Source organism: Copidosoma floridanum, unplaced genomic scaffold (genome assembly GCF_036245765.1).
Source record: "Copidosoma floridanum isolate Cflo_tuat_1 unplaced genomic scaffold, Cflo_Japanese_pri ptg000019l, whole genome shotgun sequence".
Lineage (NCBI taxonomy): Eukaryota > Metazoa > Arthropoda > Insecta > Hymenoptera > Encyrtidae > Copidosoma > Copidosoma floridanum.
This window is the reverse complement of record NW_028321896.1, coordinates 14,076,048-14,103,679: the sequence shown is the minus strand read 5'-3', so window position 1 is coordinate 14,103,679 and position 27,632 is coordinate 14,076,048. Positions and strand designations below refer to the sequence as shown.

At 36.0% G+C, this 27,632-nt stretch overlaps 5 protein-coding genes across 6 annotated transcripts; 1 reads left to right on the top strand and 4 right to left on the bottom strand.

Annotated features, from left to right (window-relative positions):
- Nucleotides 1–2,721: 2,721 nt before the first annotated feature.
- On the bottom strand, nt 2,722–6,175 carry LOC106643777 (zinc finger protein 346). Of its 2 annotated transcripts, none has more exons than XM_014359046.2 (8): nt 5,707–6,175; nt 5,264–5,623; nt 5,106–5,179; nt 4,882–5,031; nt 4,720–4,814; nt 4,334–4,641; nt 4,205–4,261; nt 2,722–4,132 (listed from the first exon to the last, which is right to left on the bottom strand). In XM_014359046.2, the coding sequence occupies exons 1-8, from the start codon at nt 5,753–5,755 to the stop codon at nt 3,963–3,965; spliced, it is 1,263 nt and encodes a 420-aa protein (XP_014214532.2). In that variant the 5' UTR covers nt 5,756–6,175; the 3' UTR covers nt 2,722–3,962. The 2 variants fall into 2 exon arrangements, with proteins under 2 accessions (XP_014214532.2, XP_089448976.1); XM_089592850.1 differs by having other exon boundaries at nt 4,089–4,147.
- Nucleotides 6,176–6,703: 528 nt separating this feature from the next.
- On the top strand, nt 6,704–8,090 carry LOC106643235 (NAD-dependent protein deacylase sirtuin-5, mitochondrial). The gene is made up of 5 exons (XM_014358283.2): nt 6,704–7,000; nt 7,073–7,287; nt 7,363–7,505; nt 7,597–7,747; nt 8,007–8,090. Exons 1-5 carry the CDS (start codon nt 6,761–6,763, stop codon nt 8,059–8,061), a joined length of 804 nt encoding a protein of 267 aa, XP_014213769.2. The 5' UTR covers nt 6,704–6,760; the 3' UTR covers nt 8,062–8,090.
- On the bottom strand, nt 7,521–11,759 carry LOC106643227 (fanconi-associated nuclease 1). Its single transcript, XM_014358270.2, has 9 exons — nt 11,329–11,759; nt 10,221–11,253; nt 9,747–10,158; nt 9,558–9,677; nt 9,036–9,488; nt 8,554–8,968; nt 8,358–8,480; nt 8,166–8,277; nt 7,521–7,934 (listed from the first exon to the last, which is right to left on the bottom strand). Exons 1-9 carry the CDS (start codon nt 11,476–11,478, stop codon nt 7,912–7,914), a joined length of 2,841 nt encoding a protein of 946 aa, XP_014213756.2. The 5' UTR covers nt 11,479–11,759; the 3' UTR covers nt 7,521–7,911.
- A 509-nt stretch (nt 11,760–12,268) lies between these two features.
- Nucleotides 12,269–21,817, bottom strand: E(Pc) (Enhancer of Polycomb). Its single transcript, XM_014357956.2, has 10 exons — nt 20,849–21,817; nt 19,901–20,039; nt 19,555–19,796; nt 19,133–19,392; nt 18,849–18,984; nt 18,466–18,762; nt 18,216–18,367; nt 18,027–18,140; nt 16,987–17,946; nt 12,269–15,503 (listed from the first exon to the last, which is right to left on the bottom strand). Exons 1-10 carry the CDS (start codon nt 20,999–21,001, stop codon nt 15,386–15,388), a joined length of 2,571 nt encoding a protein of 856 aa, XP_014213442.2. The 5' UTR covers nt 21,002–21,817; the 3' UTR covers nt 12,269–15,385.
- Nucleotides 21,818–22,550: 733 nt separating this feature from the next.
- On the bottom strand, nt 22,551–24,103 carry trsn (translin). The gene is made up of 5 exons (XM_014359508.2): nt 23,963–24,103; nt 23,508–23,604; nt 23,200–23,415; nt 23,042–23,121; nt 22,551–22,982 (listed from the first exon to the last, which is right to left on the bottom strand). Exons 1-5 carry the CDS (start codon nt 24,032–24,034, stop codon nt 22,731–22,733), a joined length of 717 nt encoding a protein of 238 aa, XP_014214994.2. The 5' UTR covers nt 24,035–24,103; the 3' UTR covers nt 22,551–22,730.
- Between the last annotated feature and the right edge of the window lie 3,529 nt (nt 24,104–27,632).

The window sequence follows — 27,632 nt, the reverse complement described above, 5'->3', positions numbered from 1 at the left end:
TGGTTTTTTTTCTTTTTTTTCCCACAACATCCATCCCTGAATCGGACAACGAAAGTCAAAATATCTCCTGGAGCCTAGTACAGATGGTATATATAAGGTATACATGTAAGTCACGTAAAAAAATACACGCCACATATGTGCATACGACGTAGATATACATATCATGCGATAAGTAGACGGTGGGGTATAGGTACAGCAGCAGGTTAAACATAATATAATGATCCGCGAGACGGCACTCTTATATATATACTTATGTCTACTCTGATTCTAATCTAAACCTTTGGAAGTACACGACCCATAGGGTATACGTATATACAATAGCGTTGTACATCCCGTGCGCGGGCTATATATACATGGGGCAACGTGTGATAGTGGTTGAATTCCAGATGAGAGAAGTACAAAGAAAAAATAAAGGGCAGAGAGGGAGAAAAAAAGGCGAGCGCGTCTCCGAGCGTGATCTCGGCGGTGCAAAAGAAAAACTGAAAAAAAAAAAAAAAAAAAAAAAAAAACGAGAGGAAGGTACGTACACGAGCAGGAGGCTAAATTGCCGTGGAACGAGTTCGCCTCGAAAAGCGACCAAAAGGCGCGTCGCGAATGCAAAACGATGAAGGTATAAGAGTGTACGTGTATACATAGGTACACCAATGTAGCAGCATGTATATATAAAGGAGGGACGATGAGCAGTTCCTCCTCGGCGCGGTTGGGCTTTCCGAAAATATATCGCGCCCTCGGCGCGTTGCACCCATCAAACGCCAGAGTTTTTTCTCTCTCGTCCCTCACTTCGCCCGATTTCTTTATAACGATCCGCTCGTTTGATCCCTCCCCCCCACCGAAAGTGTATATATAGGCGACACGGCAGCGAGGACGCCGGGAAGCTAATGGCCTCGTAATTGAATAAATGTCGGCGATTAGTCGGGCCCGACGCCACGAGACGGGGGCTATTAACAAAGTCGCGCGGGGCGCAAAACGGCTCGGTTAATCCCGCGGTCCTATCCAATTTAGCTTTAATCGGCACTGCCGTATAGCCACGAGAGCTGCTCCTCTCGTGTATTAAATATATAACACGCCGAGTTTTATATACGTGTAATATTATAATGTGTATTTTCCTGTCAGGCGTCCCATCCTCGCCGCCGATCGATCTGTCTCTCGTTATACGCGATGCGCCGCGGACCGCGAAAAGTCTCGTTAAATTATATAACGTGTTTATTCGTTGGTGATGGAATTATGTGGTTCCGCGATGATGGTGTTTATTTTAAACGGTGGCACAACCAAAGAGAGAGAGGGAGGAAAGACGTGTGGGTTGTTTAATCGAAACTTGCCATAAATCGGTAGCCCGTAAGTGTATTATATGCATTATAATATTTTTTCAGATTTTTTTTTTGTGTTCTCTTTGATCCACGTGGAAATAAAATTGGGCCCGAGATGTCTCTGCACAAAAAAAGGGCCCCCCCTCCCCCCATGTGTTATCAAACTGTCTATACGTTGGTGAGTTAAATTGGTAGCTTTTAAATGCTTTTGCATCTATAAAATTACGTAGTCGCAAACTATTGACTTGTTTTCCTAAAAATATGATTGACGAGGGGAAATTCTGCTTCAGCTTGAGATTTCCAAGTTTTCGTTCGAATGTCACCGGTACCTAAAATGGGGGATCTGTAAAAAATATTTCAACAAATGTCTAACTTGTTTCAACGTTTCCAGTTGTGATTTCCCGACCAACTGGAGTATATGTTTTACTGACATATTCTGGGTCTTGATTAACTAACAATAGGTTAGAGTAACAACTAAAACACGTGCACGTGATAGTAATTGTACGGGTCACCTATTCAATAAACCGTTACTTACTAAGAAGGAACGCTTACCGATCATTTCGTCAACTCAGGTGAAAATTGATGGTGTAAAAATACTCACAAAATTATTTATTCGATATCAGTGAATGTATATTTTTTGATCCCTTTACATAAAATCTTTTTCGTTTATCGATTATTAAAAACTCGTGAAATATTGAATGTCGTATCGAATATCACGTTCATTGCATTTTTATAGCGAACCGCGAATAGAACGACGAACGCGGCGAGTAGTCGAGAATATATATATACGCGTTAATGAACGTACTTAACGTATATATGCATGGAGCACACGCGAAAAGACACGATATTATTTCTCTTTCAGGTAGTATCACGCACGCTTTAGTTGGTTTAAAGATTTCAAAATTTTATTTACAAGTTCTAACGGCACTTTTTGCTAGTCGTCTCATTTTTTTGGATAGTACAAAGGAAGAGGAAATAGTACTGATAATATGAACACGCAGTATAAATGAAAAATACATCAAATCGTATCACATTAGCTCTTTGTAGTTACGTTTTACAGAAGTTATGCTATAGGTGACAGATAAAAGTATTTTTAAGTTACCTCGTCTAATAACAGCCTCTAGTGCTCGTCAATGAGATTGGCGAAAAAAAAAAAAATAATAAATCAATAAATAAAATAAAAAATAAAAAAGGAAAAACAAATAGAAGTTTTGATGTTGTTACTAGTAGTGAAAAGCAATAAAACTACACAAGTACTCGTTATGCCTCAGCTACTGCGCATTAAGATCAAAGTAGGTTATTTGGAATTGTAATGAAAACGTACAACTATAAAAAAATTACGACAATATACAGTTTAAAATTTTTTTTATACGTCAAATCATTAACATGTGAACCGAATATTTTTATTAACCCTTCCACCTTCATGTTTGTACACGTATATACTACGGACTTATAGTGAATAATAACGATTTTACAGAATAACCTTAACACAGTGATTTCATTAGTCAAAATTCTTCGCATGAAACAGCATCTAAGTAGAAATTTCTTCTAAAAAATTCATGTTGCCACACAGTTGTCATTGCGTTTTTGACCAATAATATAATTATTTGTTTTAGTTTCAGTACCAGTATGAAATGCTTTAATTATTCAAGAACATAATTTTACAGTAAGAATGAAGTATGAGGAAGCTCTGTTATTACATGCACACACTGTACACTGTGCAAGTAAAATAAAAAAACTTCCATGTATACAGTTGCCCGCTACTGACAAAAAAATATTTGTCTATTAACGACTTAGAGTTTCATATAAAAAAAAATAACACAAGATAAAAAGTAAAGATCAACGGTGTCATTGGTACACATGTAGTACCATACGCCTCGATAATTTATGGCCCCACTACAAAAATCACTAAACAATATCGACCACATTATTTGTGAGATTTGCTCAAAAAGTTTATCAAGGGACATGTGAGGTCTTGGCAGATATAATTAAAAGCAATATTATTCTGTTTTCTGAAGTTATTCTGACTAGAGGAAGATCCCAGATGACTCTATAGACAATTGAACAATAGTTAACTCATTATTTATCAAACAATCTTGACATGTATTTTATACCTTGTGATAAAGGAATTTCATGCTTTTTCTTGTTATGATATCAGTTCATCCTTATTTGTGTTTAGCCTAAGCTGATTAATGATTAATAAAATCATTTAGTGTTAAAATGATTCTTACTGTACCATAAGATGGACATTGAATCTTGTTCTCGAACGTTAATCAGGTAGATTTCAGTTCAACAGTTTTAGTATTAAAATACATATATTTTTTCATGGTATAGCAATTATGTTTCTGACCACGAAATAATTGAAAACTACTGAAATCTAACTGATTTTGATTATCATTGTATGTTTGCGTGTTATGAAACAGAGACTTGGAAAATATCTTGAAGCAATTCTACTTTTGATCTAAATGATGCTAGTTTCAGCGGAATTTTTCAGACTACAAATAGGTATTTCACAGCAATTCAAAGCAAACTAATTCAATAGTTATTTTGAGTATGAATGAATTTTTTCACAATACTCTCTCACACATATACATACATATACACACATATGTGTGACACTAGCAACATTATTCATTAGGTCAGCTAGGGGTATCTTCACTCATTTACTTTCCTCTGTATTCCTTTTTGTTTTTTTTTCGTCGCTGAACCAGAAGAGGGCTGCTGCTTAGGGGTTATTTGACTTTTGTGTTTTTTACTGTCCATGTGCTGTGCAAACGATGACTCTGAGTTCAAAGACAAGTTACATGGTGCACAATAATATTGCCCTAAAAACGTTCAAACTTATTTTATGCATCATAAATACTCATTTCGGTACATAATTCATTTAAATACTTTACCTGATGGAGTACGATATATTGAATAATCTATGGGCGGTGGCACCAAGAAAACAGGATCTAGAAGCACATGAACAAAATTATTAAAAATATACGCAAGTCTATTGTCACTTGTTTGTGGTAGACACTAACCTGGTTGTGGCAGAGAAAGGCCGTGATGTTTTAGCATTTTCAAGTGCTTTGCACCACGTTTGTGCGTTTCCAGTTGATCTTGTCGGTTTACAGAAATATCACAGATTTCACAACGAAATGGAATTGGGTAAGCTACAAGTGCCGGTTTGTACTGTGGAATAGGTGGAACAGCTGCAGGGGGAATTTCGGGAGGTAGTGGTAATTGAGGGATAGGTACAGCTTCAGGTTGAGGCGGTGCAAAAGCCATTCCTATGCCATATCTTCCGGTGAGATCGATTGGATTTTTGTTTGGTGTTGGTTTTTTAGGTCTGAAATGCAATGTTATATTTTTATTGTTAATCAAAAACATGACATGCATTTTATAAAAAAGTACTTTGATCACTTACTTCGTTTTTGTGGTGCCATATAGTGCTTTTAAGTGCTTTTTACCGGCATAATGCTGAGTTGCATCCGTCATGGATGTAAACCATATTTTGCAGATCTTTGAACGAAAGAACAATTAAGTATTAATAATCACTATAGTTGCCTTTTAAATTGACCCAGCTTACCTCGCAATGAGAGTAAGAATCATTAGTTGTACTCGAAACTTGACCATCGTCTATTTTTATTTTTTTAGCACTTTGATTGAGGTACATGGAAACTTTTTTCTGATGTGGTTTGCCGCTATAATGTATAGCACTCTGACTTGTACTATTCATCTTTAAACAGCACAGTGAAATTAGTGTTGAATAAAAAAATCAAGTATGGCTAATGATTTTGCATAACTACTTACCACTGCATTACACAGATCACATTTGAGGGGTTTCATCAGGGCTGACAATTCTTTCTGAGCATTTGCAACTCTTTCTAAAATGTTTAATAGAAATTATCTGCCTGAATAAGAAAAACTTGCCCAATATTGGCTCAAATTTCAAACAACGCTTATTGTACCTGCATCAGCTTGAGGATCAACAACTTCCAGTTTTCTTTTGACATATTTAACTTTGGGCTTTCCACTGCCATCTTTATCTGATGAAGCTCGTAGAGCAGCTTTATAAGCAGACTCGTACCACTGATTGTAAACTTCAGAATCTGTTTCATTGGGTACCCACCATGACTGATCATGCTGAGGAGGCAGGGGAGGAGTCACCATAGAAGGAAAATAAGCCTGTTTGGGAATAGGGTAAGCCACCAGGTTTGTCGGCTTAACAACATTGGGGGTGCTTGCTGGAGCTTTTTCAGGAACTGGTGCTGGATTATTATAAGAGATGATTGGGGGTGGAGGTACCGGGGGCAGTGGATCCTCTAGTCCTGAAATAAAGTACAGCATGTGTGTAACCTATAATTACGAGAACTACATATTTTTGGATGTTACAGAGCTAAAAATGATTTACCTGGTACATCAGGATTTTTTATTTTATCCAACACAGTTAATTTGGACATTGTTTCGATACACCGTTATCAGTAGACTGGACTAATGTGATATAGGAAAAATATTTCGAATCGCCGATTTGTTGGTTGTGTTTTTTGTTGTGGAAGTATATACATACAGTGTGGGAGATATTTACGCAATATTTACACTTAAACCCACAAAATTATAAACAATTATACAATGAACTCAAGCTATCTTTGTAATAAATACTGATACGTGAAACCAAGGCAGTTTTATCTGGTATTTTAAATCACTATGTACATGCACTTTTTGAAATTAAAACTTTGTTTTCTACTCTTTTTAGTAATTCAATAGTTGCTTGGTTAATGCTTTATATCTTTATATGTAGGCACTTACAAATACCTACAATTAAAGTATTTAATTTATATCATAACACACTTTACTTTATACTACATATATTTACTTTTTTGTGTACAATTTATTGATATAGAATCGTATAAGTGCGGAGTGCGGAACTGCCACTGGATATTTAGGATCCGCTAGATGGCGCTGATCCTATGTTTATTTTGTGACTTTGTGAGTCAATGTGGATCCTGGCTGGGCCGCGTGGGACTCCGGTTTACCGTCGAAAAAACCATTTAAATATTCAAAATGTATAAACAAAAAGATATATATATATAACTACATACCACCGTTGCTGATTACTGTTCAATTTACTAAGTAATTTCTCAAGAGAACGATAGGAGATATATTCTAAAATAATACGCTAATAAGTGATTATTTCACTCTCCAAGAGTGGATTTTTTAATTTTGTTTTTGCGAGCAATAAAAATACACTCAGAGAGTGAAGAGAGCGCGCATCTCAACTCTACAATTTTGATACATATCGAACGTGAAAAGGCGCCCTTACAAACATACACCTGCTTTATTACTATAGATTATATATGCAGAGTATTTTTTTGCCTGTCATCAAGCGCAAGCACACACAGTAGTGCATAATTATTCATATTTCGTATATTACATCTAACGACATAATATATAATTCTCAGTGCAAAATGAATGCATTAAAGACTTTCAGAGAAACTCTATCAACAGCAAAAAATATACTTATTTTGACAGGTAGTGGGATATCTGCGGAATCTGGTGTGCCGACTTTTCGTGGTACCGGTGGTTTTTGGCGAAAGTATCAAGCTCCGAGCTTAGCGACGCCGGAAGCTTTCGCGGCTAATCCATCATTGGTATGGGAGTTTTACGAATATCGAAGGACATTGGTTAGCAAAGTTCACCCCAACAAGGTAAACATTTCAAGTACACGTGTAAGTAGCTTTCAAATTTATGAATGAAATCGAACAAGTTTACATTTTTAGGCTCATGAAGCAGTAGCCGAATTTCAAAGTAGATTGTCAAAAGAGGGTAGAAATGTTACAGTTGTAACTCAAAACATTGATGGCCTACATCAAAAAGCCGGTGCCAAAGACGTAGTAGAGCTTCACGGATCACTGTACAAAACGCGATGCACGAAATGTAAAACGATCACTTTTAACGACACGATTCCAATATGCCCTGCTTTAGAGGGAAAAATGTACGTATGTTGCATTTGGTGGAACTTATTTTTTATAATTTTTATGTATTAACATATGGTAACACTTGTTTCTAGATCTCCAGATCCCAACTTTGTGTCATCAGACATTCCTATTGAAGATTTGCCAAGGTGCAACCAAGGCAATTGTCAAGCTCTCTTAAGGCCGGATATCATATGGTTTGGAGAGGGTCTTGATCCTGAGGTTCTCAACAAAGCAAGTGCGTTTATAGACAAAATACAAAAACTTTTATTAAATCACAATCGAATAACAATTGAATAAATATTTCAACCAAAATATTATCTGAAAAGGTCAAGCAGTAGAAACATGCGATGCTTGTTTAATAATAGGCACTTCTTCCATTGTCTATCCTGCAGCAATGTTTGCTCCTCAAGTCGCCAAAAGGGGTGTTTCAGTAGCAGAATTCAATGTGGAGTCTACTCCAGCCACAAGAAAATTTAAGTAAGATTCAAAGTGTTTAAGTTTTTTTTCACAACCAATAGTTTTCTTCAATTGTTCGTCTAGAAGACGTATAACATTTTTTTATTTTTTTTTTATTCACATGTTAATAATCGACTTACAATATATATTATAGAAACGTATAAACTATAACTCAAAGGTACACGCTATTTTGAGCTCCTTCCTAAAGCTGTAACAGAATGAAAAAAATGAATGTTAAAAATCTTTAATATCCGTTTGACATTTGTAAAAATATTTTTAGGTACCACTTTGAGGGACCATGCACGATCACGGTACCTGAGGCATTGGCACCATAAATGAAATAAATGAATGATGAGTATTTTGATTGAGGGTGGGGGGGGGGGGTAAGGTTATAACAATAATAAAGAAAATGAAATATTTGAGCATTAAATGTTAATACCTTCCACAAGACACACTTGAACATCTACTCCCAGCTGTTCCAAATACTGAAGCCACAATTTTTGCTTCTCAGATAGCGAATCCCCAGGTCCTTTAACTTCAATAATCTTACACTGTATTAAACATTAAAAAAGTTATTCAAAGGTTTTCAAGTTAAAAAAGAATGTATCAATAATGACCAGCAATGTTTTACCTTTGGTATAAGCTTGTTCCATACAATAAGATCTGGAAATCCAGACCTCCACAGTCTGTAGTTGGATACTAGTTTTTGACAAATACCTACTACGGCATTTATACCAAGGCACGTAACAACTTCCTGAGTTAGAAAAGTAATTTAAAGAAAATAAAATTGTTGAAATAACTGGTATCAAATTTCAAACAATGGATACCTTAAACTGTTGGTCCGACTTGAATAATGTATTTGGCATTATGGTTCGGTACTGTATGTTGCTGGAATATTTTGTGTACATCCAATCGGCAAAAGTTTCTAAATCTAATGCTTTAATAAACTGAATTTTTTCTTCTATTTTTTCCTTTCTGTTATTGAAAAATTCAGCAGTAAAAAGATCTAAGGGTGCTTCTTGATAGGAAGATACAAAAACTCCGGGCACAGAAACATTGAATAATTCTTCCCAAAAGAATATTGTAAACAATGTAATTGGCAGAGAACCTTCGCAATGAAGTCCTTCGTGAAAATCTTCTTCACTAGTGTAATGTTGAAGTGCTAGTACCTCTACCCTACCATAATACTTGTCATCGCCATTTATTTTGATTGACCATGTAGTTTGACCAGTTGATTCAGCCCTGAACATAAATAATAAAAATTTCATTTTTTTTTCAAAAATGAGCTAGTAAGTTTTTAAGACATTACCTGTTTGCCATGATTGCAGTGACAGTCTTAGTATTCACGGGTAGGGGAGTTAAGCCTTTTTTTGTCACTTCATCCAAAGTCATTTGAATTTTAACTTTGGTTTCTGCAGATATTCCAGTTTTTCGTCTCATTAGTTTTGCCAGTCTACTTAATAATCCCGAAACATCAACTTCTGTCAAAGTGTCTTGTTGTAAAGCGTGCAGAGTTAAAGCAGCACTGGTTTCCAAATCTTTTTTATGGTGCATCTCTATTAATGCTAATTCACTATACCACTTTCCACGACTACTTTGACAAAAGTGTTTATCATCTATTAAAGCTTGCAAAGCGTTCACAGCCTCGGGAATGGTCTCTGGATTTTTTTTGAAAGCATCAATGCTTCTGGACAAAACTTTCGTCCACTCGTATTCAGGTACGAATTTTTGCACATGCAGAGGGAGAGAATTTTTTACATAACTGTAAAATATTATGATTTATTACTTAAAAATGCATAAGAGGTCTAAAAATTTTCAAAAAATTTCTTACTTTTCTTGTCCTTCTTTCAAATTTTTAAGAGCTATGCGACCCAATTCTTTAACTATGTCCCATTCTTTGTTTTCAATAGCAGTGAGCACTTGTCTGTATGCATTTTTGCTTTCAACATATCTAAAAAAACAAATACGACTGAAAAAAAAAAATTTATTTCACTTGAATGTAAAGAGTCATTCAACTTACCCTATTAAATGCGACCTGTTTTGAAATACAGGATAAGGATCTTTTTTTGGGACGTATGGGTATAGTATTTCTCCTTTATGAACAGTGGTCAACATCAGAAATAAATCTGCAATACTTTCTGTAGGATCTTGCATAGGATGTAAAAGAGTCATAACTCTATCAAACAAGTTGAAAATTTCTTGGGACAACGTTACACACAGTTGCAGAACTGACAAGACTTCAGACCTTAGTATGGACTTGGGCGTTTTTGCTCCAAGGAAAAAAGATTTGGCAGAATTACCATATTTTTCAAGTCTATTAATCAGTACTGCTTTGTTACCACGATGATCAATTTTCAATTTCTGACACATATGTTTGACTTCATCTGCTTGTAGCATATTCAGTAAAATCGATACATCCATTGAATTTAAATCTAAACAATAAATCCAGTATGAGCATATAAATATTGGTAAGAAAAACTTGATTGTGTCATACCTGATGTGCAAAATCCCTTTTCTATCAACTCCTTGAAAAATGGAGTCAAATCGCTAGCAATTTCCAGGTACTTAATGTTGCTCGTCCTATGCCATCCTATTTTTCTTTTCAACAGTCTTACAAACAACGTTTGTGCTTCCAGAGACAATGTAAATAGTTGAAATATTTTATTAAGTTCATCTTTTAAAAAATAACCGCAATTCATAGGTTCAGAAAATACATCCATCACTATCATCAACAAATGATCTGCGTGCTTTTCACGAGGAAAAATAATATCTTTTAGCTCAAACTTTTGAGATGTTGGATCTATATTATCACTGTACACGAAACTAAAGTTTTTTTCCTCATATATTGATTCCAAATCGAATTCGTTCAAAGTAATACTACCCTGCCTGACAAGATTCAGATTTTCAACAGCTTGCTGCACAGTATCTATAATAACTCTATCTGCAAAAAATAATTTCCTTGGAGATATTGTTTTTGACGGAGATATCTTTTTTTGAGGTGTCATTTCTTTGGGTAAGAAATTTGATTTCTTTCCAGTAGAATTAAGTTTGTTTGGACTTGTTACTTCTAATGGGGTTTGATATCCATTCTTTCTAGGTGTTTCTGGACTTTCGGTCAATGACTGCATACATTTATTTGGCGATGAAAAACTTTTGTCATTAGTTGACATGCTTTTGCTTGGAGTCTGAAGACTGGTGTTCTGTGACTGAGGGCTTTTGTTGGGTGACATAGTACTTTGGCTTGAAATTGAGCTTTCTCTAGTTGTTGCACGAACTTGACTTGATGTCAGATTGTTTACGTCTAACAGAGTGCTTTGATCAGAGGTTGATGTCAAATCAATTGATGACAAAGTAGTTTTAGCCTTTTTGTGCAAACTTCCCAATTCCGAGGAATTTGTTCTTTTTTGATTGTTGGTACTCTCATTTTCAGTTACTGCGGAAGGCCGACATACTTTAATGATTTGGACCTCACTTTCAACAAAATTTAGCATTTTTGTTGGACGCTTTCTTGATTTTCGCAAAGCAAACTTAAAAAAGTAAAAAGCTTGAAATATCTATTCAATCATAAGTGGATCAAATAAGCTAAAATTTTCGATACTTACGGGATTACGGTGAGAACTTCCTTTTCCGTTTCCACCTTCTTTTCCAACTAAGATTTCTTTTTGCGAAACCTTTTTATTGTATATTACTTTGTAGTACTTGTCTAATGTCGTTTGAGACGGCATTTTGAACGTTTTTACATTTTGTTTCATTGAAGAAACGCAATTTATGTACCTTATTACTTACCATGGGTTAAAATAAAATGGCTACATTTTTTATTTGCTTTTACATCTTAAAATACTGTTTTCGGGACTCAGCGATTTGCAGTAGAGACCGTAGGCTACGGTCCGTAGCACTTCAAGTTGTTACGGAAAGCGGGAAATCGGATATCGGAAATGCGGGAAACTCGATAATCGTATCACTCGTAAACTTATCTTAACTCTTGGACCTTATTTGGACATCGGAGGAAATTGGACACTGCGTAAATGCGAAATATACTTAAATTAAAAAACGTGCACGCGTGCATATCCACACACAAAAACAAACGTAGCCCAAAAATATCAACTAACCTAACCCTTGGAAATACTTGAGAGTGATACTATTGGGGCCTATTTGAAATAAAAATTTGAAATTGACTTTTGATTAGCTAAAGTCGGTTCGTTTTTAAATTTAAATAGGACGACTTATGAAGACAATATTTTCATTGTCCACATTTCCTTTAGTCAACGAAACCATAATAAACAAATTTCCCAATTGACAAGATTAAGTGTTTTCAATTAATTGATTTACTTTTCCTACTCCATGCATAGAAAATAAAAATCATGTTGAATATAAATTGGAAATTTACGATATGAAATTAAAAATTGAAAAATTCTAATAAATGTGTGCATTTATTAGGTGCAATAAATTTATAATAGTATATGAATAAATAATATTATAAATGTGATTAAATAATAAATAAATGCTGAAGTGTAGGTATTTGGTAATGGTCAATAAATATAACAGCACTTTTCGTAACGTTTTGACTTTAATACGCGAGTATTTGACTTAAGATAAATGATAATCATTTGCAATTTACATCCTTACCACCGTTTACAAAATTTTGAGAGAACTCAGTCTTTGCAGTTGGAGGGAATCCCGACATTGATGCGTTGATGTTGGCTTTCTTTATCATTGATAGAACAACGTCGTTTCACTGCATAATAATATAAGTATGTATACATATGTAAATAAGGGAAAAATGGCGAATTAAAAAAATAAATATCCTTGTTTTGTTTGTTCTTTTGTTTAATTTTATATAAAACTCTGTGTACCATTATTTTTTGTTGAATCATTTAACCAAATCAACAGGTATTTTCTTACAGTTTTTTTTTCTTCTTTGATTCAAATGAAAAACCGAACAAGCCTTTTTTCCTCATAGAGGTCTTGTCTTTACAGATTTGCTACACGAATTAAAAAAAAATATACAGAGTAAAGCTCAAGAAGAAAACTGTGCCCAAGTGTTAACTGGAAATGCAACTATTTAGCACATTTCTTGCATTGATAAGTTAAATTATCCCTTAAATAATTATTCATTCGTGAATTTTTTAAAAAATGTACAGTAGACTCGACACGTCTCTCGGTCAGCGAATCTGTAAAGATGCTGTTGCTAATGATGCTTAAGAAAGTATTTACAAAGTACATCAAAGAAACGCATGTGTAAAACTTGCTTCGCGCGATATAATGTACATCGTATGTAAGCGGAAATGATCTCGCTCTCGGACGAGATAACTCAAAATTCGACGAGTTTCTTAAATCCATTGATAAATTTTTGTTTGTTAAATTTAAGATGAAATTTCTTTCTTTGTAGTTTTTTCCTTTAATCACACCTTTCTAAGATTGATTCGAAATATTGATGATTTTCATCTTATACATCGCTGTGCGCCTACCACAACAACATTAATTACATTTATTTGTTTTTAATTAATCATCTAAATGTAAGAGATACAGTAAGCGTAATTATCTTTATATATACAATTTAATTTGTTTTTTTTTTTTTTTTTTTTTTTTTTTGTTATATTTCTTTCTTTTGTTTTTCTATAATTTTATAGAAAATTCCCTACATGTATAACTTTTGCAATGCTTGATAATCTTTTCTTTTACTTTTCTGTTTAAACTTTAATATTTGTATGGCTGGCACCTGGCTTCTCTTTAAAATAAATAACTCACGATACTAACTCACAGAATTAAAATAGTGGATTGAAAAAATACTGGTTTACTTTGCATGTAATTACTTACATACCACAAAAATCAAATAAAACTTTGTGCAATATTTTGCAAAATTTTTCTAAAAATAATAAAAAGATGTTAATATGAATTAAATGATTTGAAAATTTATTCGATTGTTTCAAGTAGTCAGTAAATGAATAATCGTAAAAATTAACCTAAAATATAGAAGTTATGTTATACCATTTAGATAAAAAAGTCTGATTAACAGAAAAAAGAAAAATGTGAAGGGCGTTAACGGACCACATAAAGTACAAATTCACGTGAGCATAAAATCGTTTAGTTTTTAATTTGTGCTGCTAAAATTAATCAAGATTGGTTCATAACATAAAAAAATCTGATTCAAGTCGCATTGGATCTGAAACACGAGAGACACTCCTTAACACATAATTTATTTTCTCTCACATACACACTGATCAACAAATATACGTCAACAGTTTACGCAAAGAAAATTTTAGTAACGAAGAAAAAAAAAAGCAAAAGCGATTTATTTAAAAAAAAGAGAGCTTTGCACCAGCCTATGACTTATTTCTTTGAATTTTTTTTTTTTTTCATCAAACTAGGAATGCAGAGTCTATATTTTAATTTTCAATTATTTCTCTCACACTTTTCCAGTAACCCTAAGAATTATTATTTCCTTTCATCATACACACGTGCACACTTTGCTCTCAGAACTGGCAATAGATTTCTATCAGCTGTAAAGGTTTAGGAACGTTACGTAGAAGAACAATGCAGAGATTGAAGTCATTTTTTACTTAGAGTGTAACACTTTGAGAACTGAAAAATGACTATCAATTTGAACCAGGGTATGCTACTACTGTTCATTACGCATTGAAGTAACATTTAGATTTTTATTAACATCGCTGTCAGTCGTTTTGAGATAAAAGAAGTAAAATAGATTCTACTTGTGTACGTTATTTTCCAAAACGGCAATAATTGCTAGATTTCTATAGGCTATCTAAGTTAGTAGCATTAAATATTAACATTAGGGGTCTGACGGTATTAACAAATTTTAGGAAACATTTCTAAATAAAAAGCTTTGTTTACCAAAGATTTAAAAAATGTCATCAGGTGTGTGATTCAAGGTTAAATCAAAGTTTAACCAGTATGTAATTAATATATAAATCATATGTTTTGTTATATTTTAATATATATTTGAGTAAGTGAACCACAAATGAATCGCGAAGAATTAGATTGTTTTTAAGTACAGCGTTATACTGCTTTGCACATTTTTTTTGATGACAATTTCAATATATTTTTGAATAGATATGTGCAAAGCAATACATATTATCATTATTATTAATAGGAAATAAAAATAAATCCCGCCATTTTCTTTGGTTGAAACAGTGTACTTAAAAACCAAACATTATTCACACACACTGAGACATAAGTAATGTGTTTCTTCTACGTAACGTACACTGCTGACGAAGGCTGCTACTCAAAAAATGTAATACAAAAAAAGAAAAGGAAAGTGAATCTGTTGCACATTTAAATCTTAAATTTTTTAAATACTGTTCAAGTTGAATAAAGGGAGTTGTATAGTGTATATGTGTGTTCCATCATTTTTTGCTTTATCTTGTTGTGAGCGCACTTCAATCTAGTTGTCATGAAACGGGTGTTAACATCACGCTGCTTATTATTTTTTTTTTTTTTACTCATTTTTTCTTCATTTAATATTTTCGTGCCCTGACCACACCACGATATTTATACTTATAAGTGTCACAACGAGTTGTAGAAACCTCGACTGTAACCATTGCCAATAAATTGTTGTAGATATAGATTATCGTGGCATGGTAAAAATGATTAACAAAGCCCCCAGTGACATGACAGCAACAGGGGTGCCGACAGCAGGCATCATGTCACTTCCATTGCAAGTGAATTTGTTTTGCTTGCTCTGACTAATTGCTGTTGTTGTGGCTTGCCATCGCAGGGCGAACTCTCAACTTCATCCACTTCCATTTCCAACTTTTCACTGTAATTATAACCAACAGTTTTGTTATTAAATTCTTATGGTATGTTGAAAAAATTGAAAAATTTTCAGTTTTACGCCATTATGTTTTCTACTAGGTAAGATTGCCGCGACAACTTTTTTTTGTTCAGTTGTTCACTCAACTCTAATATTTTGTCTTACTGGAGAGTTAAATCCAAACAATAGAGCAACACTTTATGGAATTCCCATGTAAGAGATGTATTTTTTAAATATTTTAGAGAGTTGTTAACAATAACAATATGTTAAAAATTAGGTTAGTAACATAACCTCTTGAAGAAAATGATTCTTTAAATAAATTAAAAAATTTGTTTTCATTTTCACGGTAAAACACTATTTATAAATTGAGAATTTCGAGTAGTACTAAAATAACTCGAAAATTCTTTAAATTAAAATTTTTTAATATAACTGTCCCACATAAATGCTTGGGTATTTTCTTAGAGCAAGAAGCTTAACCAAATGTAAAACGACTATTAAAAAGCTCAAAAAAAAATTTTTATTCTAAAATGAGTGTGTTTTACAGTTGGTTTATATAAAAGATATCTCTTTAAAGTAATTGCGTACTTTGTATTCTTTGATTCAAGGAATTTTACCGAATTGAATTGGACACATTGACTAATATTTGTATTTTTATTATTTTTTGTGACTAAATTGATTTTTACTTTCAGCGTATTCTGGAAGAAACCTGTTGATCCTATTGAAATACTATTTGATACCATTTACTTTACTTTAGAAGAAGTCTAATCTTAAGAATAACCAAAAATGAGTTGAAGCTGAAACGGCGAATAAAATAGATTTTCTCTTAAATTAAGAAATTAATCTAAATGACGAAAATCTTTACTGATCATAAAAGGATAGTTGTATAATATCTAAATCTTGTGAAACATTTTAGGGCATTATATCGAGTACAAAAGTCATGCATTTTTTTTATTTGTAAAAATATAAATTTTTAGTATAGAACACGATATCATGTTTTTATTTATAGTGATAGTATCAGATAGTAGCAGCTTCGTTATATACGCAAAAGCGTAGTTTCTTCAGTAATCCATATATATACTTATTTTATTAAAAATTATTGGAATACTTTTTTATATTATTAGTTAAAATAAAAATCTATCATTTACAATAGTAAAAACAAATCGTATAAAATTTATAAGACGTTTGTAGAACAAAAAGTATTATTACTATACTAAGGGGGCAAGAATCAAAACTTATAATTGTTTTGAAATGTTTGTTTTTCAAGATATAGATATTTAAAGTATCATTTGATAACTTTACATTAGGATTCTTGATGAAAACCATATCTACTGGCAATTTAATTGTATACAATGGACATTTAATGTCCATCTTACATGAAGATACCATTATGTACATAACACAAACCACCTCAAAACTACATTCTGCTATAAAAGACGGCTAGTTTAAGAAACTTTTTTTTTTTTTAATGTATAACAAAAAAAAACTTTACCTATTACTATTAAGCGTAATTTCCCCGGACGTTGGGATTTGCTGAGTCTGATTTTGCTGAGTTTGCTGCTGCTGTCTGGCAAGATTGGCAAGCTTGAGACTTGGCAGCAAATTGGACGGGGTGAGCTTCTGCGATAAAATTATCGTTGGTTGATTGTTTACCATATGAGTACTGTTCGGCAAACTCTTCGCATTTTGCACGGAATTAACAGGACCGTTTGGATGGCCATTACCACAGTTTGCGCCACTAGTACTAGTACAACTAGCACTAGTTACAGTTCCTGTCGACGTACCAATGACTCTGACCCCCCCAGCGCCACTACTCCTGTTATTTGTCGGACTAGTCAGGGACTTGGACAGTATGGAGGCAGCAGTGCTGTTATTTAACAATTGTTTGTGAGATTTATCCTGGTTATTACTCGACTGAACCTCAACACTTAAACACTGCGTAGACACAGACGTGCTTGACACCGTTGTTGACTGGCTGCTACTGCTGCTGCTACTGCTTGTCGTATTCGACGACATGGCATTCGAACAACTTGACGTATTTACACTATTAGCACTATCACTGCACTGCGTCGTCGGTCGGATTTGTGGTACGAACACATTTCCGACCTCGGGTAGAACATGGACGCGAGAGCATCCTAGTTCTTCTGTCCGCCAATCACTAATGTCTGTTGTTGGCTCCACACTAATATCAGTAGGCAGAGCTAGGTCAAAGTCCGACACTCCATCTACAGAGAAGTAGTCCGTTATGTTGAATTCAGACGTGAAAGGTGGCTCATCGTCCATACGATCTGTTTCAAAATCGACGCATATCGACGTTGCCTCTAGCGGGAAAGGATATGGAAGTGATTCTGGCTGCGATCTTGGCATCGATTCTTCCTCAGAATCACTCGAACTACTCTCTTCACTTGGGTTGTGTTCCGTAGGTGGCGGCGTCTTCGGTCGAAAGTGAAGCCTGTATAAATACAAGAGATTAATTTAAACGTAAAATTTGTAAATTAAAAGTCGCAATAAATCTATGATAATTAATCGCACCAATCGTGTTTAACTGCCGTTGGATCCGATGCATCACGTTTAGATTCGTGTATCGTAAAATCTAAAGAGGACCAGACATCGTCCATGTCGTTTGAATAACGATCCAATATGACCCTAAAACAAAGTTTTTGTTTTTTTAACCTCGATTAAACGATCAACCGATTATACGAATTTCAACAATTTCTGTACCTGCCACCACGACCTATCCTCCGCCGAGCGTAACCAATACACCTTGGTGTAGGCTTACTAATGCTCGTGAGAGCAAACCTATATTTTTTATCTGCTAGACCTCCTTCTTCTTTAGAACACCAAGGCCAATTTCCAAACCCTCCTGATACAGGCTGCACAAATAAGTTTATTTGATGGATAAATAAATTAAATAATTTGCAAATACCTAAATCATGCAAGTTCATTAAGTGTAGAGGAATATACGACTTACAGGTAAATAACTATTATATCTATTTCGTCGAAAAGTGAATTGACCTTCATCTGCCGTGTCCTCGTCGTCGCGATCCGAAGGAAGAGAAGAAGACTGTGTATGAGACGGGAGCGGACCTTCTTCGTCCGAACTAGCGAGCGGGTCCAGCCCGCTTCCGAAGCCCATACGATTGCCTCGGCTTCCACCAGTTCCGATGCCCCCACGAATATTACCGTCATCCAATCCACCGCTCCTGATATCCGATTTATGTTTTCGTTTTTTATACTGTCTTTTTTCCTTCCTTGGTATAGAATCGTCCTGATCACCAAAAAAAGTTGTTTTAAAAATACTCTGCTTCATCTTAACAATGCATAGACAGAGCGACTAGCGGGGTAAAAGCTTACTTTTCCACACACTTTGTTTGCCCAGTTTTGGTGGACTCCAAACTGGTTAGTGAACAGAGGAGCAAACGCAGGTCTGGATGCCTTAAGTGCCGAAACTTCGGCGAGCAGTTGTCCACTGAAGTCTTGCGCTTGATACCTGGTGTTTAAAAAACATTTCATAGTAAAGTAAAATAAGACATGGTATATCCAACAAGACAATGATATTAAAATAAATATTTAATAAACATAAAAAATAAAAAAGAGCCAATATCAAATAATAAAATAATAGTAGATGTAAATCCAACCTTTTTTCATAAATTTCGATAGTAACATTAAGATGATCACGTTTAAGATTTTCTCGCGTTTTGACCATGTCCAATAGTTCCACAGCTCTGAAAAGATCCCTTCGAAGCTTAAGCATCTTTTCGTAGCTTGCTTCGTCATTTTTACGATGTTTGCGCGTTTGCATTTTCTCTGTTCTTCTTCTAAATGCTAAATAAGGGTTATTGGCAGCAGCAGAACCACCCCGAATTTCTGTTTTTACGGCCAATAGCAAAGGATGTTGCTGAAAATATAAAAAATAAAAATGAGTTTGTTTTGTGGAAACTAATGAGACTCTTTTTAAATGTAAATATAAAACAACAAAATTTAAATCCACATTGAAAAATTCAACATTTAATCAATGATTGTTTGAAATCATCGGAAAATACTTAATATCTTCACTTACAGTTTTCAGTCGCTTATTGAGCCAATAGTCATATACGGCGATGATTAGGTCTTCATTTTCTTTTAGAATTTCTTTTGCCTGGTGTAACTTAATGACCGTTTGCTCTGAATTCTTTTCTAGCCTATCCAACATCTCTTCAAACTGTAATGGCGTCAGATTTAGTTTTCGACTTTGTGCTTCAACCCATTTTTCATCCTCTGAATCCATATCGTAATCTGGGATATCTTGTTCCATTGCAAACGCTGAAAATCAAATACCAAGCATTACGTTTGTTACTTTAATCGTACAGACCTAATTTATATGCAGCGAGTATGGATACTTGATTCTAACAAAAGACAAAACTTACGCTGCATGTGTATCAACTGCTTGGGTTGTTTGTAATTTGCAGGATACAATTTGTCGTAAAACTCTGTATCCGTGATATCGCTGACTTCGGGTGTTGGAATAATCAACTTTTTCTCCATTGCTGCCTGAAGGTGGAGTTCCTATCAAAATCAAGGGAAACATTATCTATTGACTATTTAAAAAAATGAACAGGAACATCATCAATTTAAATAATAGGGCACATTCAAGGGTTATTCAGCGGAAAAAGTGAAAAAGAAACATTGGTACTTGTCTGAGTTCGTAATATATGTAGGACCATTGCAGCAGACAGTTGAGTGGTAAACAGTGGATTGTTTACATTCATATAGGCAGGCGTGAGATCCATCAATGTGCAAAACATGTTAATTGACAGAGCAAAGATCAAGTGCTTGATTGACACTGACATTTGACGCGTTGTAAACAATATAAAAGACAGTATAAAGTTGTAGGGAAAAAGAGTTGTTTTCTTGTATGATAAGCATGGGTCAGAGAAAAGTCGTCTGCTCTACGGGAGCACTGACAGCTGCGATCCCGTGCGAATACGCGCCCAGCCATGACACTGCCGCGTAAACAAACACCTCGAGCATGGTGATCAAAGTGTTTGGGATCACTCTGGACTTCGGGGGCTCAACACCAGGTAAGAGAAGAGCCCCGTGGTCAACCCGGAGCTGTCCCGTGGGCCGCAAAGAGCCGGCGACAGAGCCACCTGGCGATTGTTTACGAGAAATCGGTGTTGATCGGGGAGGGCAAGATGGCGGGCTGGCAAAAACACGCTCGCGCTCGGGGCTGCTGCTGCTAGTGCTAGCCCTTCAATGGCGGGCTGGTCATACGAGTAGTCAACCGCACGATGGAAAAAGAAAAAAAAGAGATATGTGGGCCGCAGACAGGGGGAGGGAGTTGGCGCACTTGGCTGCTCGCGGGCGACACTTACGCACTCCTCCTCCTTCTGCATGACGCTCGGCATCTGCGGCAGGGCCCGGTTGATGGCCGAGAACTCCGGCAGGCCCGGCAGCTCCTCGGCCATGAAGATGGGCATGGGCTTGCTCGCGTCGAGGGCCCGCGCCCTGAACGAGAGCTTGCTCATGGCGCCGGCGCTGCTGCACCTTGTGCTCCACTCTCGGTCGTGTTGTGCTGACAGTCGTCAGCTAGCAGGCCACTGCCGCGGCTCCCCTCGGAGCTGCGGGAACGGCGGGCTCGGCGCGCGCGCGGGAGGGCGCAGCTGCAGCCGCTGCTCACCCGCGCCTGCTCCTCCTCTCCTCCTCGACTCGCTCGGTAGGTATATTCTGCTCGTCCCAGTAGTCGTATATATAGCGCACGGAGTTTCGTGGTCGAGAGGGGAGGGAGGGGGCACAAGTATTCCGTCTAGTGTGACGTGTATGTGTGTGTGTGTGTATATGGCTAATGTCTCTTCGAAGCTTCCTGATTGTCGATATGCACTACGAGCTCGACAGACAGGTCTCTGGCTGGCTGGCTGGACCTCAGCCAGGCATCGTGTGCCGTAAGCTGGGCAGCAGGCCCGCGAAATCACAAACTGCTGGTATCGACGATGAGTTGGCCCTACGCTTCGCCATCATGGCCGCCACGGCAGCCATTTGCTTGCTCGGCCGTGTCCCATCTCTACTATATCTATACGTGCGCTTTTTCGTTTTCCGTCTTCGTCGCGCTCACGCTTCTTCCCTTCGCTCTGTCTTTCTCGAGGCAAGTTGAACAGGATCGTCCAGCCCGCTAGCAGCGCCACTAGTTCGGGTGGCGATGTCGTGCACTCGCGAATGGCTTCACACACTCGCGCACAGACGCTGCACACCGATACGCAGAGAGGGAGTGAGAAAGAGAGTTCGTTTCTCTCTGTCTTCGTCGTTTCGTTTCGCGATGCACTCCGGCGGGCCAAAGCGCCGCTCGTGCACTCTCGCACGCTACTGGCTTATCCCAGACGCCCGTGCGCCGGGATCCCCCCCCGCCACCCGACCCCTCTCTCTCTCTTGCTCTCCGTCTTTCTCTACTATATGCTTATATTTCTTGCTGCTCGGCGCCAAATTTTCCCCATCAGCTAGAGGCTAGAGGGGCCATGAAGCACACGACTGTTGTTTACCGTTGAGCAGAGTCCGTTGTTGCCGACGTCCCTTTGATAGTATTTAGATCAAGACTTTATGGGTCACCTAATGCTTATGATTTAACTCACCTCACCTCCGTCGGCTCAATCTTGTGCGCAAATTTCGGTATTTTCGGAAATTTTTCCCTCTCAAGCATGACAATCCACCGGTTTTGTGTTTTTCACAGAGTACCAAAGTAGCGTGGTCAGACGCCGACACTTACCTCTCGAGCTCGTTTCATTTCTAACTTTTTATTTAGGTGAATGTGAATCGGTCACATTGTTCAAGCGCCAACATTTCAAATATTGTGATTTTGTTGCCTATTGCAAGGTATTATTAATTTATTTAAATTCAACCCATATTATTGAGAACGCCGTTACGTGAACGCTATCTGGAACGGAGAACCGGTAAAAATGATTGTTACTGTGAAAATAAAATAATTAATAAATGCCAAATGTTTCCGGAAATTTTGTTCGAATAACATCCGTTTTTTTTTTCTTTATTTCACATCATTTAAAATTAAAAAATGCGTTGCATGTACAAGTCTCTACAATAAACGTTAAAAACATTAGTTTGCGCAAGTGCACATTTTATATGTATTTATATTAGTTTTCTATTTGATAGAAAAATAAAGGGCCGACTTTGTCGCCAGTCTTGTTTATAAATAGTTGTAGAAAAATATTTAAAAATTAGTAAAATACTGAAAAAAAGTTACTTTGCTTCTTAAACAGCATTTTTTGCCGCTAGCGATTCTTGCGATGGACAAGAACCTGGTTTGAGACCTCGAATACTGAGATCATAAACGACTTCTTCAATTTTCTTTACATCATATTTCAAGGCGTCAAAGCGTTTCCTCAAACCATCATTTTTCAAATTTAACAGTCGAAAACCTGCATTTAATTCGTTAACGAAATGGGCAATTTGCATGGGACGATCGTAATTACCATTGGTAACACTGTTTACAGCAAAACGACTCTACAACACAATAATTCCTCGTAATATAAAGATCTTGTAATATTTCATCAATTACTTACCAGTTCAGAAGACATCTGCAGCAAACCCATTAAAAAGTCTTCCAAATCCAAATAAAATCCTTCTTCTCTCTTGGACTTTACTGAGATATCGTATTTGAATATTTTGAACAAACTTGAAAATAAAAATTAAACAAAATTATTTTAGATGTGTAACATACCTCCCAAGATTTCAGCTACAGTTTCTATAGTTGCAAGAGTTCCGACTTCTAAATATAAGATAAGAGAGGCAAGAAAACACAGTTTCTGTGTAACCATTCTCCAGTGGTCATGGAAACGATAGTATTCATTTTTTGGTACAATAAATGCCAACTTTTCATAATAGACACGTATTTCTCCAAACAGATTTCTAGCTTCGGCACAGTATTCCGCAACAACTGTATGGAAAAATTTTCAATGTTGAATAATTTAAAATATTTATACAAATTCTTAGAAACTGATAAAATTTAACAACGCATGAACTACATACTTTTGTTTTCTTCTGGAATCTCATTGTGTATGTTTTGCATAACCATAACAATGTTCCTGCTAACTTTTTCAATGTCTCGAACTATGGTACGAATGTCCTGCAATAAAATTTTCGTACCAATCAGTTTTTTTAAACAATTTTTAGTTAAAAGTCAAGTTTTTCCTGGTATTAAAAGTTGCACGACTTTAACACATTGGCATATAACAAACATTCTTAAAACTGACACAATAGCTGTTGTACGAAAAAAAGATACAACTTTCCATTTATAAAGTAATGCATTGTATTAAGAAACAATCAAGTATTTCTTGAGATTACATAAATACTTCAATCTAGACACAATCGCAGCTGTATGATAAAAAGAATAATGTGGTTATTGACGACTCATAACCTAAACCCACTTTTCAACAAGAAAGAATTAACTATAAAAAAAAAAAATTATCATTAAATGTACACACCTCACGTGTCTCTTGTTCTTTGTTGAGATAATCTTGAAATGAGTTAAAAACTTTAACTATTCCGTCACTCATTTCGTAAGATTATTTCGTAATTATATATTTTAACAAAATACTTGAGTATATGTAACTTATCACCGGCAATTTTTTTATCCACGTCGTATATATAGTTTGTGTAGCAGACTGCGACCGACTCGAGTGAGTGCGTTACACACGTCAGTCACATCAACTTTCATTGTTATCAACTGTCGATACATTACCAACACTCTTTATTCAAAGAATATAGCGCGGGTAACTTATAAATTATGAAAGAGTAGATGTAATTTTAGTTGATAAACGAGAAGTCCTACGAACAAAATTCGATTTAAGTGTTAAGTAATGAGTATCATTGAAAGTTATAAAAAAAAAAAAATAATAATAATAAAATACTCGTCAAAATTATTCTTACCATTATTCTAATCGTAATGTAATATTTTTTAATTAAAAGTGCAAATAAGATACCATAATAGCACGTAAATTATATTCTATTGCACATATGAAACTCGTGTGGAAGAAGAAATGATAATTGAAATAGTCAGAAAATTACGGTTTCTCTTACAACTATACTTTTGATATTTTTATTTAATTTCAACGAAAAAAAAGGTCACAGCGATGAAACCAGTACCGCAAGTACATCTCTATAACCAACAATTAGGATTACGATTAATCAGATCACCATACGAAACGTGTAAATTAATATTTTACCGATTGTACATCGATAATATGTCAAAACGCGAACAAAAGCATGGCAAAACATTATTCGGACATTTCCGTGTACCTTTGTTGGGCGAAACATGTTTATCTTCCAACTATACTTATATTTATTTGTGGTCATTAAAATTTCAAATTTTTATGCATTGAATCAAAATCGTAGGACAACAAGTACTTTGTATGATATACTGTTATTAACAAAAAAAATTTTTGCTTTACACACGCGCGAGCCGCATATTGTACAAAAGTTTTAAAACTATTTATCCATCTTCTTTTCTTTTTTTCCGAATAATCAGCAAACATTCCACCGTCGTGTAACAGTTAATATGTACATATAATTATTCCATTCGATCCCGGCAAAATATTTTGAGTTGGGGCTTTCTTTGACCGAGACGTCGATACCCCCGAAAGCGTTTTTGTAAAAAAAAAAAAAAACCAGCACCTTATATACTTACTTCAAGGCTTCCTCATTCGCATTTCGGAAAAGCAATCTTCAATCTCTCTCTCTCTCTCGCAAAGTAAGCCAAGAGAGAAAAAATAAAAGGCGATAAGATGTTGACTCGCGATAATAGAACGAGCATTTCCAGCTCGTAACTCAACCCCTTCCCCTTATAAGCCAGCACGTATATGTACACATACAAAGGGGGTTTATACACGCGTGCAATTTTCCATCAGGCGCGAGAGAGGAAGTTGAAACTAGCGAACCAAGAGAAAAAAAAAAAAAAAAGAAGATCGATGGAGGTAGACGCACGTGGGTATAATACTTACGCGGTAAGTGTATCGCGGACAACACTTGCCGGGCGACGGAAATCCAACGCTAATAGAGGATGGGGTATATATATATTTTTTCAGTCGCGCCGGTCTTGTATCTTGTCGCGCGGCCTCTCCAAGTGGCATCATCAACAGAGGCATGCGTGTACGTATATATTATGGAGAATCGCGTTCGGCTCGCCTGATTGCCGCGGCATAAAATAACAGATACTGGTGGAGGGATGTATACATATATATATATATGGAACGAGCGAATCAAAAGGAGAGAGGAGCATTAAGCGAAACCGGGCTTTGGCCTCGGCTGAAAAGGGAAAAAAAAAAAAAAATATACTTACTTAAAAATCATGACCAAGAGAGAGAGAGAGGGACGCGGACACGTTGTCGGCTCAATAAGGGCGCGCGTCGGCGCGACCGATACGCGAGTGCTCTCATGAGGAAGCTTGACAGGATCCGCTGCAGGACAGCGACATGGGGGGGAAAAAAAAAACACCATCATCCAACCGATAGCTGACGTACAATAAGTCTACCTGTGCATGTATATACTACAAGTAACTCGTGCACACGTGTATACACATATATATCATATCAACTGCTAGAACATAAAAAAATCGGTATTATCATCAAGAGAGAGGGGCGGGGCGATCGGTATATATAGTGAAATATAAAAATCGGTATAGGTGCGTAGGTAATGCATCTGATGGTACCTACCTGTGCATGGAGGACGAAGGATGCGAGCGTATACATATATATACACGTAGATCGGCAGCTTTTGCAACGGCTATAATAATAATAATAATAATAATAATAATAATAATAATAATAATAATAATACATACATACATATATACATAATATACCTATGTGGGATAGGGCACCGCGCGCGAGGGGTTTATAAATAGAATGCATGCAAGCGCGAGAAGAGGATCGGCAGTGGTGGGTCCTCGCTGGCTGTAATCCTTGCCAAGAGAGAGAGAGAGAGCGAGCGAGCGAGAAAGAGGGAGAGGTGAAACTCGCACGGCCGCTGGAATTCCGGGGAGCGATCGCAACAACCCACGTTCGTTCATTCGTTCGTTCATACACCTTTGGCTGTACCTATACCTATAAACATATATATATATATATATATATATATATATATATATATATATATATATTTAACACGGCACATGTAGATAATACGTGCATTGCACTTATACTTACACATTCCCGTAGACACACACACATATATATATATATATAATACACAACAGGTATATCTTATAAATACGTAGCCATGCATATATACTTATGCGCAATCTTGGCCCCAGCAGGAGCTCTTCTCGGTGCACGTACAAGTATATACATGTAGCGCACGGCGTCAGTGTCGTTGATCCCAAATCCCAATCACGGGGCTATATACATAATATATATATATGAGTTTTTGCCGATCTTTTTTTTTTCTCCTTTTTTTGTTTTTGTTTTGTTTTTATCCCTTTTATTAGCGATCGGCAAACGGGAGAGAGGATAGCTTACCGGTTTGCTAAATAAGCTTTTTACGTATGTATACATACATGTCACATGTGCGCCAACGTAGAGAATATGATATTTTGTGCTTGCGCATGTACAACTATTGGGTTCTGTTGTGCAGATATTCAATTTTTGCAACGTTTAAATAGAAAGTTTTTGTACCCAAGCTTTCGGCACCAGTGGCTAAAAGCTACTTTCCTTGTGGAAGCTTTCGATAATCGCAACTTTGTAGGTCATTGCAATTATGCCGTATATTAATTAATTGTAAGTTCGTTGGAGTTGATTTTTTGAATTTTTTTTTCTCATCCAAAGGTGCAGATGTGAAAAAAAACTGGACGTTTTCGCGTTTACAATTATATGCGATGTATATAGTTTTTTTACAAGCACAATTATCACAAGAAGGTACAAAGTGAGATGACACGATATCAAATTTCTAAAAATTCAAAACGATTTTCGCACGCCGTGTGCCATATTGCATTTACCGATTTGTACACGTTTTTTCTTCGTTGGGTGTGAGAAACCGATTTTTTCGCTAAATACTTCGTCATTGTTTTTTTTCATTATAATTAGAAAGTTTTTTTTTCTAACTCCTGCAGTCAAAGGGTTAAAATAATTTTTTTTTTTCCCGAAGCACATTTACCAAACT

Excerpts from the sequence above, each read along its gene's own strand:
- trsn (XM_014359508.2), bottom strand. The coding sequence starts at position 24,034 with ATGAGTGACGGAATAGTTAAAGTTTTTAACTCATTTCAAGATTATCTC. Across the intron at positions 23,605-23,962 it reads AAGAACAAGAGACACGTGAG|GACATTCGTACCATAGTTCG; the intron begins GTGTGTACATTT and ends ATTTTATTGCAG. Across the intron at positions 22,983-23,041 it reads TGCAGATGTCTTCTGAACTG|AGTCGTTTTGCTGTAAACAG; the intron begins GTAAGTAATTGA and ends ATTGTGTTGTAG.
- LOC106643777 (XM_014359046.2), bottom strand. The coding sequence starts at position 5,755 with ATGTCCAAATTAACTGTGTTGGATAAAATAAAAAATCCTGATGTACCA. Across the intron at positions 5,180-5,263 it reads TGATCCTCAAGCTGATGCAG|AAAGAGTTGCAAATGCTCAG; the intron begins GTACAATAAGCG and ends TAAACATTTTAG. Across the intron at positions 4,262-4,333 it reads CCTTTCTCTGCCACAACCAG|ATCCTGTTTTCTTGGTGCCA; the intron begins GTTAGTGTCTAC and ends ATGTGCTTCTAG.
- LOC106643235 (XM_014358283.2), top strand. The coding sequence starts at position 6,761 with ATGAATGCATTAAAGACTTTCAGAGAAACTCTATCAACAGCAAAAAAT. Across the intron at positions 7,001-7,072 it reads GCAAAGTTCACCCCAACAAG|GCTCATGAAGCAGTAGCCGA; the intron begins GTAAACATTTCA and ends TTACATTTTTAG. Across the intron at positions 7,288-7,362 it reads CCTGCTTTAGAGGGAAAAAT|ATCTCCAGATCCCAACTTTG; the intron begins GTACGTATGTTG and ends ACTTGTTTCTAG.
- LOC106643227 (XM_014358270.2), bottom strand. The coding sequence starts at position 11,478 with ATGAAACAAAATGTAAAAACGTTCAAAATGCCGTCTCAAACGACATTA. Across the intron at positions 9,678-9,746 it reads AACAGGTCGCATTTAATAGG|ATATGTTGAAAGCAAAAATG; the intron begins GTAAGTTGAATG and ends TTGTTTTTTTAG. Across the intron at positions 8,278-8,357 it reads GGAACAAGCTTATACCAAAG|TGTAAGATTATTGAAGTTAA; the intron begins GTAAAACATTGC and ends TGTTTAATACAG.